The sequence below is a fragment of the Sminthopsis crassicaudata genome, chromosome 1 (genome assembly GCF_048593235.1).
Source record: "Sminthopsis crassicaudata isolate SCR6 chromosome 1, ASM4859323v1, whole genome shotgun sequence".
In the NCBI taxonomy this organism is placed as follows: Eukaryota; Metazoa; Chordata; class Mammalia; order Dasyuromorphia; family Dasyuridae; genus Sminthopsis; species Sminthopsis crassicaudata.
This window is the reverse complement of record NC_133617.1, coordinates 472,569,398-472,585,195: the sequence shown is the minus strand read 5'-3', so window position 1 is coordinate 472,585,195 and position 15,798 is coordinate 472,569,398. Positions and strand designations below refer to the sequence as shown.

General features: G+C 34.2%; 2 protein-coding genes across 9 annotated transcripts in view; one reads left to right on the top strand and one right to left on the bottom strand.

The window, feature by feature from the left end:
- Window positions 1-2,911, top strand: part of CCZ1 (CCZ1 homolog, vacuolar protein trafficking and biogenesis associated) — a 35,260-nt gene extending 32,349 nt beyond the window's left edge. Inside the window, exon 15 of one of the 2 annotated variants that reach the window (XM_074281072.1) lies at window positions 2,564-2,911. In XM_074281072.1, the coding sequence (XP_074137173.1) occupies window positions 2,564-2,619 (56 nt within the window). In that variant the 3' untranslated portion in view covers window positions 2,620-2,911. Of the gene's footprint in view, window positions 1-749 lie in introns of both variants that reach the window. The other variant, XM_074281071.1, reaches the window with a different exon arrangement.
- RSPH10B (radial spoke head 10 homolog B) overlaps window positions 1-15,798 on the bottom strand; it is an 85,860-nt gene that overhangs the window by 12,387 nt on the left and 57,675 nt on the right. For 4 of the 7 annotated variants that reach the window (XM_074281064.1, XM_074281065.1, XM_074281063.1 and 1 more), the window contains 2 exons: window positions 10,415-10,613; window positions 7,586-7,738 (listed from right to left, as the gene is read on the bottom strand). In XM_074281064.1, the coding sequence (XP_074137165.1) occupies window positions 7,586-7,738; window positions 10,415-10,613 (352 nt within the window). Of the gene's footprint in view, window positions 1-7,448; window positions 7,739-10,414; window positions 10,614-14,926; window positions 15,292-15,798 lie in introns of those variants that run through there. The other 3 variants (XM_074281068.1, XM_074281070.1, XM_074281067.1) reach the window with 2 other exon arrangements.

Here is a 15,798-nt window from a genome sequence, read left to right as displayed (position 1 = left end):
TCATCATAATGTAGCATGTCAGCCATATCCCTATTCTAGTGGCTGACATTGCCATGCTTTAAGGGAGAAACTACAAGTAAGAAAAAGCCTGTAAACAGAAGCGGGAAAGATAAGTCTGGTTATCTGAAGCTTTCAGGCAAAAGGGGAAAAAGTCATTTTGAAGATCTTTAAAGGGCCAGTAGAATGAAACCTGGTCAGAAGTCTGTTGTCAGACACCAAAAAATGCAGTCTGGGTCACCTAAAATCTTAAGTAGGGTTCAGTAAGGGAGTTGTTTTGAATCCTAGGATCTGATTAGAATTGCAAGGTATCCAAGAGGTCTGTTCTCTAGTTTAGCATCCCAGACAGTGCAGCAATATATCCCCTATGCCTCTGCTTGAACACTGCAGTATTCCAGGAAGCAGTTTCTATGGTCCATACTTCATGATGAGCCCAAATTGTCAAATTTTTGACTTGCTGGCCCTCCTCTCTTTGGAGCAACATAGAAGTCCAGTTCCTCTTCCATATGCTAGTCCTTCAAACCATTTGAAACACCTCTTGTGTTTTGTGGTACAGGAGACAGAGTAGGAAATGCTTTTGGTCAGACTTGGGTTCAGATGCTACTTTTATGAGATACTTACAGGCTAGTGACTTAATATTGCTGAGGCTTAGCTTCCTTATCCAGAAAATGAAGATTTTCTGTAATCCTTGCTTTGCAGAGGTTGTTATGAGGCTCAGACAGCACAATATAATTATTTTCTTTATTTTCCAGGTGACTTTGAGGCATGTTTTCCCAGTCACCTAGCTAATAAGTCAGAGTTGGCCCTTGAACCCAGATATTTGGACTTAATGTAATTTCTGAGTAACAATAAGTCGAATGAAATCATGGATAATCAGGGTTTTGTTTTTAGTTGATGCATTTAATGACTTCTTGGACTACAGCATTCATAACTTTATGGAAAATAACCTCCCCATTAAAGTTTACTTCCCTGCTTAAAGGGTTCTATATTGTAAAAATATTTGAAAAGTAAATTGTTTTAATACTTCTGTTAAGTTCTTTTATCCTAAATGAAAACGTTGTTTGGTATAGTCTATGGATATGCTATTTTTTCTGGAAGAAGAAAAATAAGTAACATTTAAAGCAATGAATTTTCTCTTGCCTTTTATAGGATCTTATAGTTTGTATGACATAAATCTGTCACATACATACAGAAGCAGTTCTAACCATCTTCTAAGTATAAACTAACAGTTGAAAGTTATCTAACTACATAATAGTGTGACTGATATTGCCATATCTCTGATGACTGTATTCTGGGTATACTGATGAGTTTGAATAAAAGTTAGTAGTAGCTATTTTTATCCTAGGTAGCACATTGCCTTCATTCGTACATTATTGCCACGTAATGTAAATAGGTTTGCAGAGAGCAATGAGAAATCTAAACTTTAGGTTTTTGTATACATCTTCTATGATGTATGTTACAGAAAGTATCACAGGTGCTAAGTTTCATATCTGTTTTTGTCAGGGTTGCTGAGGCAGCCAGGTGGTTCAGAATAGAGCATTGGGCCTGACATGTACATGACGCTTGAGACATGTACTAGCTATGTGATCTTGGGCAAGTCATTAATCTATGTTTGCCTCCATTTCCACCACTGTAAAGTTGGCAAAATAACAATACCTACTCTGCAGGGTTATTGGGAGGAGCAAAGGAGAGCTTTATAAAGCTCTAGCATAGTGCCTGACACAGACTGGGCCCTGTACTACTGCTTTTATTTTTTCCTTTCCCCTGCCAGACATTTTATTAGTTAGGGATAAATGAAAACAAAGAGCTTTGGTAATCTGTAAGGATCATAAGAGGCAACATGGCAAAGCCAGAGAGAGGGTTGTTGAATTTGGAGCCAAGGTCCCCTCCATTCCAGGGCTTACTCAATGTGTAAATCTAGTCAAGTGATTAACCTGCATGTATCTTGGGTGACTTCTGGGGATGTAGTAACATGGAGATGTTGTATCCTGTGGTGTGAGATGAGCTGCTGGTCACTTAAGAATTATGAATTGATTTAGTATAATGAGTAATGATTTCAAAGAACTTTAAAATCCCGGATTAACCAGAGGCTCTTAGAACCCTTATTATTTTGACGAATGCAGCTAATTATTATTTAAAGATCAGATTTTCAGGAATTTTGTTTTGTGGAAATTTTTAAGGCCAGTTTCCACCAAAGGCATAAATTATTTACTGGTGCTGATAGAAGTTTTTTCAAGATCTGTCAGTCTAAAGATAGCTTGATTCCCAGGGCCACAGTTTTAGAGCTAGAAAAGAGGTATGAACCTTTCCTTTTACAAATAAGGCAGTCAAGTGCCAGAGGTGGTGAAATGACTTGCCCAGGGTCACCTGATCCTTTTTGAGACAGGATTTAAGTTGAGTCTTCCTGCTGACAGCCCCACATTCTGTCCCCAGCCTCTAGCGTGCTTATTAAAGAGGCTTCTTAGATTTTTGGAAGCTTGGGTCAAGGGTGATTCTCACAGTAATCTTTGGGGGTGGAGGCAACAAGGACATCTGCTTTTCTCAGTGTTTTCTGTTGTTTTTGCAGAAGAAGTAAAGAAACTTTGTGCAACACAATTCAACAACATATTCTTCTTGGATTGACCAACAAAACAGCTTATTTAATATGTCTAAAAAAAATTCATAAAACTTTTGTTTAACATTACTGGTTATTAGTCATATTATTGACTGGATTAATGACAATAGTAAAGCAATACTTGCTTTGTAAGAATAAAATTTCTATTGATTCTATAACTCTTGATTGTAAAATTTTTAGATTTTAAATAATTAAGTGGAATTAATAAAAAGCAAGTCTGCTGCATCTATGCCATTCCATTCCTCTGATATTATGTGACTATTTTACTGGAAAATAAAATGAATAAATTGCTAAAAAAAAGTTTTAAGGTTTTTATTTTTTATTAACATTTCTTTTTGTTCACTACTTTTACTTTATTGTAGGATATAACTGTTAATGAGCTTAAACATAATTGTTCTTAGTCCCTAGACATTATATAACAAGAATGTAAGTTTTAAAAAATATCTAGTAGAGTTATGAGATTCCCCTATTCCCCTTCTTCCCTTACTAAATTGTATAGTGGCAATTATTCAAAGTATTTACAGAAAGAAACAAAAACTAAACTTTATTTTCCATACAAACTAAAATAATTTAGAACCTACATAAAAGTTAAAAAAAAAAAATTGAAATCTTGCCTTAATGATTTAAAAATTTGGGGTTTCTTTTCCTCATATTTAAATATGGTCTTCTGTTGAGCCACTTTACATGCCTTTTAAAAAGCAGAATTTTTTTTTCTTTTAACAATCATTTTTAAAAACATTCAGTTCCAAATTATCTTCTTCCTTCCTTCCTTTCCCTCCCCCCCCTCATTGAGAAGGCAAAGTCATATAAATTTATACAAATAGAATTATGCAAAACATTTCCATATTAGTCATATTATAAAAGAAAACAGACCAAAGACATAAACAAACAAAGATTAAGTTTGCTTCAATCTACATTCAGACTCCATCAGTTCTTTCACTGGAAGTGGATAGCATTTTTCATCTTACGTCCATCAAATCATATTGCTGAGAATAGTTATCATTAACAGTTTATCCTTATATGATATCGCTATTGCTATATAAAGTGTTCTGATCCTGCTCACTTCACTTTCATGTTACAATGTAAGTTTTTGTAAGTCTTCCAAGATTTTTCTGAAAGCATCCTACTTGTCATTTCTTACATTAGTAATTTCCAATTGATGGACACTCTCACCACAAAAAGAGTTGCTATAAATGTTTTTTGTACATACAGGTCCTTGTCCTTTTCTTTTTCCCCATCTCTTTGGGATACAAACCTAGTACTGGTATTGCTGGCTCAAAAGATATGCAGTTTTTTAAAGTTGCTTGAACATAGTTCCAAATTGCTTTCCAGAATGCTTTTAGTGTCCTAATTTTCCCATATACTCTCCAATATTTGTCATTTTTTTCTTTTTGTCATGTTAGCCAATATGAAAAGTGTGAAGTGGTACATCAGAGTAGTTTTAATTTCCATTTCTCTAATCAGTAGTAATTGAGAGCATTTTTTTTTCATATATTACAAATAGCTTTGATTTCTTCATCTGACAACTATCTTCATATCCTTTAACTATCAAATTGGCATTGATTTTTAGTCTGATACATTTCACTTGCTTATCTGTATATTTGAGAAATGAAGTCTTTAGCAGAGAAAACTTGTAAAGAAAGATTTTTCCAGAGTTAATCTTTCTTCTTTCACTGTCCCTCAAAAGTGTTTTACTTTTGCCTACCAGTTTCCCAAATACACCTCCCTTCTATCAGCCTTACTACCCTTCCATTTGTCACATTTCCTCTCTACTTTCCTATAGGATAAGTTTTTATATCCTACTAAGTGGATATGTTACTTCCTCCCTCTAGTTGATTTTATTTTGATGAGTAAAATTCAAACATTGTTCGTTCTCCCATGTACCCCCTCACTGTAAAAGCTTTTTTTATGTGAGATAATTTACTCCTATCTCTTTTCTCCCAGTAAATTCCTCTTTCTCAACCCCTTAATTTTTTTTAAAGATATCCTAATATCAATTCATACCCATGCCCCCTCTTTAGATATATTGCTTCTAACTACTCTAATAAATGATAAAGTTCCTAGGAGTTACATGTATCATCTTTCCATGTTAGACATGAAAACAGTTTAACCTTATGAAACCATATGGTTTTTCCTTCCTGTTTATCTTTTTCTGCTTCTGTTGAGTCTTGTGTTTTAAAGTGAAATTTTCTATTTCTATTCAGCTCTGGTCTACTTTGTTAAATGTCCATTTTCCCCTTGGAGGATTATACTATAATCCTGCCTCTTTTGCCTTCTGAAATACCATATTCCAAGCCCTTTGATCCTTAATATAAAAGCTGCTAAAAGTTTGTGTTATCCTTTGGTTTCACAATATTTGAATCATTTCTTGCTACTTGTAATATTTTCTCCTTAACTTGGAAGCTCTAGAATTTAGCTGTAATATTCCTAGGAATTTTCATATTGGGATCTTTTTTTAGGAGATGATTTATCCTCTGGTTCTAGGATATCAGGCTAGATTTCCTTGATAATTTCTTGAAATGTGATGTATGGGCTTTTTGATTTTTTGATCATGACTTTCAGATAGTCCAATAATTCTTAAGTTATCTCTTCTCAATCTGTTTTCCAGGTCTGTTCTTTTTCCAGTGATATATTTAACATTTTTTATTTTTTCATTCTTTTGATTTTGCTTTATTGTTTCTCATAATCCTTAGTTTCCACTTGCCCAATTCTAATTTTTAAATTCAGTGAGATTTTGTCCTTCCTTTTCTATTTGGCCAATTTTACTTTTAAGCACTTCTTTTTTCCAGTGAATATTTGAACTTTTTTTTTTTTTTCATTTGGCCAATTCTGCTTTTTGAGGCATTCTCTTGAGTGAATTTTTGTGTCTCCTTTACTGTTTGCCCTATTCTATTTTTAAGGTGTTAACTTTTTTAAAATTTATTTTTATTACTCATTGCTTTATATGAATCATGTTGGGGGAGAAAAATCAGCAAAACAGAAAAACCATGGGAAAAAGGGAAAAAAAAGAAGTGAACCAAGTGCTGATTTACATTCAGTCTCTTTTATAGAATAATAAGTATTATCTATCTTCATATATCACAACTTGTTCAGACATTTCCCAATTAATAGATATCTACTAATTTTCTAATTCTTTGCTATGTTATTTTCTTCAGTATTTTTTTGTGCCTTTTCCCAATTTTTCTTATCTTTGATTTTTAAAAAATGCTTTTTGAGCTCTTTTGGGAATTATTTTTTAACCTGAGACCAATTAATCATGTAATTATTTATATTTATTATGTATGTATTTTGGTTTTATCAGGGTATATGTTTCTCCCTCTTTTCCTATTCTCCCAGTAAGAGTGTAAGTCCTTTGAAATAAGGAACTGTTTATTGTTTTGTCTTTTATTGTCTTTGTATTCCCAACACCTTTCACAGATCTGGAACATAGTATATATAGCATGGCTTCTTAAACTTTTTCCATTAACAACCCTTTTCACCTGACAAATTTTTATGTGGCCTCAGGTTATAGATATATATAAAATAAGTATACAAATCAAACATTTACTGACAAATCATAATTTTTCAACCCTTACATTTAGTTACATAACCCCAACGTGGGGATTGTCCTAAAAGAAGGTTTGCTATATAGTAAATGCTTAATAGATTTTTGTGGAATTCTTTTCCATACAAAGCAGGTGCTCAATCATTTATATAAGTAGTTATGGCTTGATTGTTTTGGATTGTGACTAGCCATTGCATTTCTTATGAAAGGTTTTTATGGATATGTCTGTAATGTCATTTGACTCAATTTTGAAAGTGCAACATTTATGGTAATGCCATCATAAGAATGCTAAATGCACTGGGCTATTTTAAAAGTGTTTCTAAGAATTGTTTCAGCAGCTGGACTGGAATAAGTGGAAGACAAGTGACTAAAATGTCCATACCCTTTGACCAAGAGATTCCACTGCTAAGCATAGGCCACAGGGAAATCAATGACAAAAAGAAAGGCTCCGTAAGCACCCAAATATTTATAGCAGCACTTTTTGGAGTAGCAATGAATTGAAAATAAAGTAGATGCCCTTTAATTGAAAAATCAACAGATAGGTTATAGTGTATAAATATCATGTATACTGTAATAATAATGTTGTATTTTAAGAAACAAGATGATGGACTAAATCCTTTTCAGGACTAAAAACATTATGAGGTACTCTTCCCCCCATAATGTCTTCCCTTTAATGGCATCTTTCTCCTTATTATAGCTAATTCTGATTAGTTTGCTAAACTCCTGCCAGTCAATAAATAACATACTCAGGCCTCATGCCATATTCCTTTCATAGATTTTTCCAAACTCTTTTCCTTGATAACCCTATTGCCCTCCAAAACGGACTTCATATTTATCACTCCTAGAGCCTATTTTACCACTTCATTTTGTCTGTAACCTCTTCCCCTAAATAAATGTCCTTTTTGGCTTCCCCCCCCCAAAAAAAAAAAAAAAAAAAGAGAAGGAAAGAAAAAACAAGGTGAATACAAAAAAGTCTGGGAAGACATATGTACTAATACAAAGTGAAAAAATCAGTAAAACAATGGAAACTGAATGCAGCAAAACTCTGATGGTCTTAGCTTACCCTCCAAGAAGAAACGAAAAGGCATTTTCTCCCCCTTCCCCCCCACAGTGCAGAGCTTGGAGATATTGGGTGTGTAATATTGAGATCACGTGTCATAGCTGAGTTTTAGTTTTTTTACCCCTTATGAAATTTAGCCCCTTAGAAAATCTATTGTGGTGAAATTCATTGGAAAATGTAGGTTACATAAAGGCAAAAGACTAAATAACAATTTATTACAAAGAAAGTTCCTAAATAAAAATCTATTAATTACAATTGCTTGATTTTTATTGGTTATGGTGATGGAATTTTGAATTTCAGGATTCTTGTCACAACTGCGTGTCCTAATCTAGGAGTAAGTCATCAAACTTTTTTTTTTTTTTTTTTTTACCTTTTCTTTTTCTTAGCTATACTTTTAACTGCCTCTTCTTTAGGAGGACTTGGAGTAAAATGAGGATCTTCTGCTGGGTCTTTAACTACAACAGTAATTGTTTCCACATCATAATCTTGTCTTTTGGCTTCTTCCTCTAGTAAGATAGTAAGCCTAAAACCAAGTAACAAAGGACATTTTAATTCTTTAAAATTTGGAAAAAACCTTGCCTGTTTCATATACAAAACTGGCAATATTTTTTTTAAAGTTCCTAAAACAAGAAAAACAGCTATAATAAATAACTCTACAACAATGATGTCAAATAGAAAAACATGGGGAGAAAGAATGAGGCAGGGATTAAACCTTAAAAGGATCCCTGTATAACCATACATATTAACTTAGAAAAATATATTAATATCTTTATTCTTTTGTATTTTATTTATTTTGTTAGATATTTCTCAATCAAAGCAAATTAAGACAAGTCTGAGGTACCACTACACACCACTCAGATTAACTAAGATAAGAGGAAAAGATAATGATAAATGTCTCAGAGAGTTTGGGAAAACTGGGACACTAATACATTGTTGGTGGAGTTGTGAACTTACTGATCCAACCGTTCTGGAGAGCAATTTCAAACTATGCCCAAAGGATTATCAAACTGTGCATCCCCTTTGCTCCAGCAGTGTTTTTATAGGGCTTATATCCCAAAGAGATCTTAAAGGAGGAAAAGGAACCCACATGTGCAAAAATGTTTGTAGCAGCCCTTTTTGTAGTGGCAAAAAACTGGAAACTAAGTGGATGCATATCAGTTGGGGAATGACTGAATAAGTTACAGTGTATGAATATAATGGAATATTATTGTTCTGTAAGAAATGACCAGCAGTGTGATTTCAAAAAAGCCTGGAAAGACTTGTATGAACTGATGCTGAGTGAATTAGTAGAAGCTACTTGTACACAGCAACAAGATTATGTGATGATCAGCTGTAATGGACATGGCTCTTTTCAACAACAAGATGATTCAAGACAATTCCAATAAAGTTGGGATGGAGAGAACCATCTACACTCAGAGAGAATACTATGGGGAGTGAATGTGGACCAAAGCATAATATTTTTACTTTTTGTTGTTTGCTTGGTTTTTTTCTTATTTTTTTTTTCTTTCACCTTTTAATCTAATTTTTCTTAGGCAATATGACAAATAGGGAAATAAATTTTGAAGAATCATACATATTTAACCTATATTGGATTACTTGCTGTCTATGGGAGAAGGTAGATGGGAGGGAGGGAGAAAAATTTGGAACACAAGGTTTTGCAAATGTTAAAAACAATCTTTGCATGTATTAGAAAAATAAAAAGCTCTTAAATATTTCTCAATTACATTTTAATCTGATTTTGGCTGCACTCTGGAGTGTTGTATGTACTATATAAATAAATAAATCTGACTCTTTTTGCCTAAAACTTGACCTTTTCCCAAATCTGAAGCACTCTTGTATTCTTAAGATATTTAAAATCATTTACAAATGCTATCTCCCTACTGCCTGACTTTTAGTGTTAGTTGCACTGAATATAACCAACCAGGATTTTAAAATGTAGTTTAAATTAGCTAGGATGACTATCGACTCACAGCTTTGTTGCAATTCCTATATGACTTCCCCACCCTACCCCCTTTACCACTGTGTTTTCTTCAGTAGGTTAGAAATATTTTCAAATAAGGTTAGATTTTGACCCAAGTTATCTACTATCAAGCTAGAATTAACACTTTAAAGTCATTTTTAAAAGTTAATGCTTAGAAAAGCATTGCTGCTTTAGACCCTAGCTTCTTAAACTGTGCTTTGCAACTCCATATGGAGATTTGCAACAATGTGGGGATTGTGAAGTTATGATTTTAATAAATGTAAATGATTTACATACCTATAAACCCCAGGTCACAAAAATTTCTTGGGTGAAAAGGGGCCATAAGTGGAAAAAGAGTCCTGCTCTTTAGAGATAGGAGCAGCAAATATATCAAAATGGCAAAATAAGGAAATAAATTAGAAGAAAAGCTGAGAAAACCACCTAAACAACAGTTTGGATTTTGTTCTTAAATGATTCTGATGTGTTAGAATAGCTGTACTTCTTGGAAAAATAGTTAAATGATCCCAGATGATTCATAGTATTCTGTGTTGTTTTTTCTAATTTATCACGAGTTTCATCTAAGCAAAATGGTTTGAAAGTCTTAGAAAGAACTGTAGTTTTAGTCCAAAAAAAGCATTCTGTAATGATCTCTATCCCCCAATATTAACACAATTTTCAAAATTCTAACAATAAAAATAAGAAAGAAATTGAAGGCATGATGATTGATAGAGAAGACAAAATTATTTTTGTTTAATAATTTCCTTTGAAAACCCAGATTTGCAAAAAAATAAAATAAAATTGAGCAACTCCAGTAAGTAACACTATTCAAAATGATTTCAAAAGAACTACCATTTCCTTAAGATAACAAAAACCAGGAGAAAACAATAAAAAAGGAAATTCTATTCAAAATAACTACAAAATGCATAATAATAGTTAGCATTTTACATAGCCCCTAAATTTAGGTTGACAAAGCACTTTACAAATATTAACTCATTTGATTCTCACAACAATCCTGTGAAAGTTGATGCTATTTTAAAATATCTAAGAGCTAAATCCAAGAAATATCAACACACCTTAATTAATGAATTTGATGTTAAAAAGCCACTTGACACTCAATGTCTCATTACTATAGACTAAAAATAATCTATAGTATAGAATTTCAGATCATATTGAAGTATTCAAGAGGGAGTAATATGTCTTTTTTTTTAACAAGTTAATTTTTGTGTTTTAAAAAATTACCTTGCTTCTATTTCTTCATCTTCTATTTTTTTCTTTTCGGCCAATTCTTTTTCCAGTATTCTGTTTTCTTTTATTTTCTCTTTTAGGAGTTCTTCATGTTTGTATGCTTGAAAGAATGTGTTCACAAAAAAGAAGTATATATGATTGATCCATGTATTGATTTTTTCTTTTCTTCCGTCCTTGGACTTTTCATATTTTTCTGTAATAAATGTTCACTAGAATTACTATCAGTTCAATCTAACTTATCTAATTTAGGATTTTTAATAATAGCTTTTTATTTTCAAAATATATGCCAAGATAGTTTTCTACATTCACCCCTGTTGTGTTCCAGATCTTTTCTCCCTTCCATCTCTCTCCTTCCCTAGACATGTGCAATTATTGCATACATATTTCCACAATTATCATGCTGTACAAGAAAAATCAGATCAAAAAGGAAAAAAATGAGAAAGAAAACAAAATAAAAGCAAATAACAACAAAAAAGGTGAAAATACTATGTTGTGATCCACATTCATTTCCCACAATCCTCTCTCTGGGTTGCCTCTTTTCATCACAAGACCATTGGAACTAGCCTGAATCATCTCATTGTTGTTGACAGCCATGTATGTCCATCAAAATTGATCATCGTATAACTTATTGCCATGTACAATGATCTCCTGGTTCTGCTCATTTCACTCAGCATCAGTTCATGTAAGTCTCTCCAGGCCTTTCTGAAATCATCCTGCTGATTGTTTCTTATAGAAATATAATATTCCATAGCATTCATATACCACAATTTATTCAGCCATTCTCCAACTGATGGGCATCCATTCAGTTTCCATAATTTCATTACAATTCCAATTGTAGTGGCAATTTCCTTGCCATTACAAAAAGAGTTGCCACAAGCATTTTTTGCACATGTGGATCCCTTTCCCTTTTTTATAATTTCTTTGGGATACAGGCCCAATAGAGACTCTGCTTGACCAAACGATATGCACAGTTTGATTGCCCTTCTGGCATAGTTCCAAATTGCTCTCCAGAATGGTTGGATTAGTTCACAACTCCACCAGCCATATATTCGTGTCTCAGTTTTCCCACATCCCCTTCAACATTCATCATTTTTTTTTTCCTGTCATCTTAGCCAATCTGAGAGGTATATAGTAGTACCTCAGAGTTGTCTTAATTTGCATTTCTCTGATCAATAGTGATTTGGAGCATTTTTCTATATGAATAGAAATGGTTTTAATTTCTTCAACTGAAACGTATCTATTCATATCCTTTGACCATTTATCAACTGGAAAATGGCTTGTATTCTTATAAATTTGAATCAATTCTCAATATATTTTAGAAATTATATCTTTATCAGAATCTTTGGATGTAAATTTTTTTTTCCAGTTTTCTGCTCCCCTTCTAAGTTTGTCTGCATTGGTTTTATTTGTACAAAAACTTTTTAACTTAATATAATCAAAATTACCTATTTTGCATTTCATACTATACTCTAGTTCTTCTTTGACCATAAATTCCTTCCTTCTCCACAAATCTGAAAGGTAGACTATCCTTTGTTCTTCTGATTTGCTTATAGTATCACTCTTTATGTCTAAATCATGAAGCCATTTCAACCTTATCTTGGTATGGGGTGTTAGGTGTCAGTCAGTGCCTACTTTTTGCCATAATATTTTCCCAGCAATTCTTATCCCAGAATCTGGGGTCTTTGAGTTTATTAGATTACTATATTCTATACTATATTTACTAGATTACTATATTCATTGACTATTGTGTCTTGTGAACCTAACCTATTTCACTTATGGACTACTCTATTGCTTAGCCAGTACCAAATGGTTTTGATGACCGCTGTTTTGAAATATAGTTTTAGGTCTGATACAGCTATTGCCAATTTAGTATTTTATAATATTCTCTCTTTTTCTTTATTTTCTATCATATAACATTCCCACTTGGTAGATTTTAGGTTTGTGAAAATTACTAGAGCACTTTCTTTGTAAATGAACTCACCTGTTTGATAGTTTATTTTGTCTAGAAAAGAGCAACTTGAGTTTCTTCTGTATGTGGAACAAATGATGCTAAGAATTTTAACTCTTTGAATTGAAATTGACATAAACTGAGATCTTGGAGGGGGAAGGGTAGTCCTGGGTTAGAAATCTCAAACCCCTTTGGGAGGGGCCCCACCCTCCTGTTCATAGGGGAAACTTCCAAATAAGTAATCTCATTCAACTGGAAATCTTGGCCTGGGGGCATGGTCAGTGCCCTCTATTGATTGAAAATTAGTCCCTCAAATTCATCTGGAGATTGGTCCCATTTTGGGGGCCAAAGAAACCCAACATATCAAACATTGTGTGCCCAGACCTTTTGCAAAAGTCCTAACAGGATTTTGCCCAATAAAAAAAGCTATTTTCTTAGTGTAATAAACCCATTCTTGCCCCAAACCTCAAGCCTGTATTCATTGGGGTTTGTGACCAGCTAGGGGGACCTCATTGCTGTAAGGACTCTCATTTCTCACACCTCAACATTTGGTGGCCCGTTACAGGGATCCTTGAAATTCTGACCAAGGTAAGCCTTCTCTTATTGTCTGTTCTATAGTTGGGACACTCAAATACCCAGGAAGATTTGGGCTTCTATGCCCAAGCAGAATTCCGTGCTGGGGACACCTGGACTCAGAATTTCTGCGTTTCTGACAAGAGTCTCCTTAATCAGGGAACTTCTGCCACCTCTCTCCCTCTCTAGAAATGCCTAAGAGGACAGAGCGCTATAGAATCTAGGAAAATCTAAGATTTGTGGCAAAATGGGACAATTTACTTCTGTCTCTATTCCTAAGGATTCTCTATTCCCTTAGGCTGTTTCTTAAACATAGACAAATTCAGCTTAAAAGATCTCAAAACTAAAAAGTTTAAATTAAAACAGTACTGCAGGATTTTGCTTAAATTTGCTGGAAGGAAATCAAAATTAGATACTAACCTTTTAAATAACCACCTCCTTCCTGCTGCTCTAGGAACAAAGGATCCCTTCCAGAACCGCCTCCTTACCAAAGACAGCACCTTATGTCCAACAATATTTCTTTAATTCTATCCCCCTCACCTCCTGAACCAAATCCTGAGACTTCCCTACCCCTACCCCTACTCCTCCTGGTCCTACTCATTTCACTCAGCATCAGTTCATGTAAGTCTCTCCAGGCCTCTCTGAAATCATCCTGCTAGTTGTTTCTTACAGAACAATAATATTCCATAATATTCATATACCACAATTTATTCAGCCATTCTCCAATTGATGGGCATCCACGTAGTTTCCAGTTTCTGGTCACTACAAAGATTGGGAATGAGAGTGGGCATCTATACAGACTTCAAATATGCTTTTCATATTTTGCATGCTCATGGAGCTATATGGAAAGAAAGGGGACTTTTGACAGCAAAGAATTCTCCTATTAAATATGCAGGAGAAATTGTACAGCTACTACAGGTTGTCCATAAACCCAGGGAGATTCCAGTCATATTTTATAAAGAACACCAGAAAGGGAGATTCACTTCAGGACAAGGGGAATAGGGTTAAAGATTCAGCTGCTAGAGCTGCTGCCCATTCATCCCTGATTGTAGCACCTTTAATCCCCCAACTCCCTGATTCTTATACCTCTTCATATACCTCACAGGAACAAGCCCTTGCAGAAGAAAGGGGATACACCCTTTCTCCTTCTGGCTGGTTTCAAACATCCTCAAGCCACTTTTTAAAAATTATAGCTTTTTATTACAAGATATATGCATGCGTAATTTTTCAGCATTGACAATTGCAAAACCTTCTGTTCTAACTTTTCCCCTTCTTCCTCCCCACCCCTTTCCCTAGATGGCAAGTTGACCAATACATGTTAAATATGTTAAAGTATAAGTTAAATACAATATATGTATACATGTCCATACAATTATTCTCAAGCCAACTTTTAATCCCAGAGGCAATTATTTTTGGTCTTCATCAGGCTACCCACTTGAGAAGAAATGCTCTTCAATCCCTTGTGAAACACATTTTTACTGATCACAAACTGTGAGAAACGATCAGGCAGGTCTGCCAAGCCTGCCCAGTTTGTGTCCAAGTAAATCCTGAAGAAGCTGTTAAACCCCCCCCTCTCCTGAAGTCTGTTCAGAGATGTCGCGGATTCTTTGTGAAAGAAAGAGTGCAAAACCCAAATGGTGAAGTTTGTGGCAAAAGTGGATTTATTACACTAAGAAGACAGCCTTCTTAATCGCCCAAAGCCAAGATTTCCAATTGAATGAGATTACTTATCTAAGAGTTTACCCTATGAACAGGATGGTGGGGTTCCTTCCAGGGAGGTTTGAGATTTCTAACCCAGGACTACCCTTCTGCCCCCCCCCAAAAAAAATCTCAGTTTATATCTAAATGACCCAGTAAATAAATTTACAATCCCATTCTGCCCATGAGGCAGGGCTGTGGGATTTGTGTTCAAAGTGAAGTTCTCTCTTCTGTGTCTGTAATATTCATTAGAGAAATCCAGTATATCAAAAATTTGTTTCAGTGTCTCTGTTTTTCATATATAATTTTTTATTAGTGACACATACTGTAATAAGATGGGATTTAATCAATGGGAGTCCATTTTTCTCTTGTCTCTTTTGAACTGATCTATGAACGTAGCAGGAATAGAAAGATGGCTCTGTTGATTGACCAGATTTTACAATCATTAAAATTTGGAGTCCAGGAAGACAGAAGTAGGAAAGCAATCCCTTTGCAACCCAGGTTTGAGGTGATCCTCCACATCTGTTTTCTTTGAATTGTTGATGGCAGAAGCAAGGACTTGAACACTGTTTTGGCATCTGGGGCTCCAGATGATAAAGCTTCTTGGCCTGACATATACTATTTTTGCAGAAGATGGTGAGTTCTGATTATGCTGGAAGGTGGCCACAATGGTATGAGAAGATTGTGGGATGTACTAAAGTAACAAATTATCTTCATTTATGTTAATAGTAAATTTACAATAAAAAGCAAAAGTAGGAAAATGAGGAAATAGCCATTTTAATATCTATTATTTTAAAGTCATGCAAACTCTTTTGCATGACTACTAAACTGTTGTCCTCTCATGAAAAAAAAAAAAAAATTAAATCTCCATTGTAGACAATCCATTGAAGATAGTCCAAGGAAGAATTTAGACAGAGATTTGACTTTGGAAGACATTTTTGTACTTAGACTTACATATAAAAATCTTTGAGATCTTTTTTTGAAAATCAGCATGAAGGGGGAGGGGAACTGTTTCCTTTAAGATTATCACTCTGAGATTGTGCACCCTTTTCTGATCTTAAAGATCAGGATCTTTGAAGCTCCAAAGAATCTAGAAACAGGGCCCACCCTCCCAGGATATGAGAAGCAATATTATTCAGGGGCAAATCAACTCCCATAG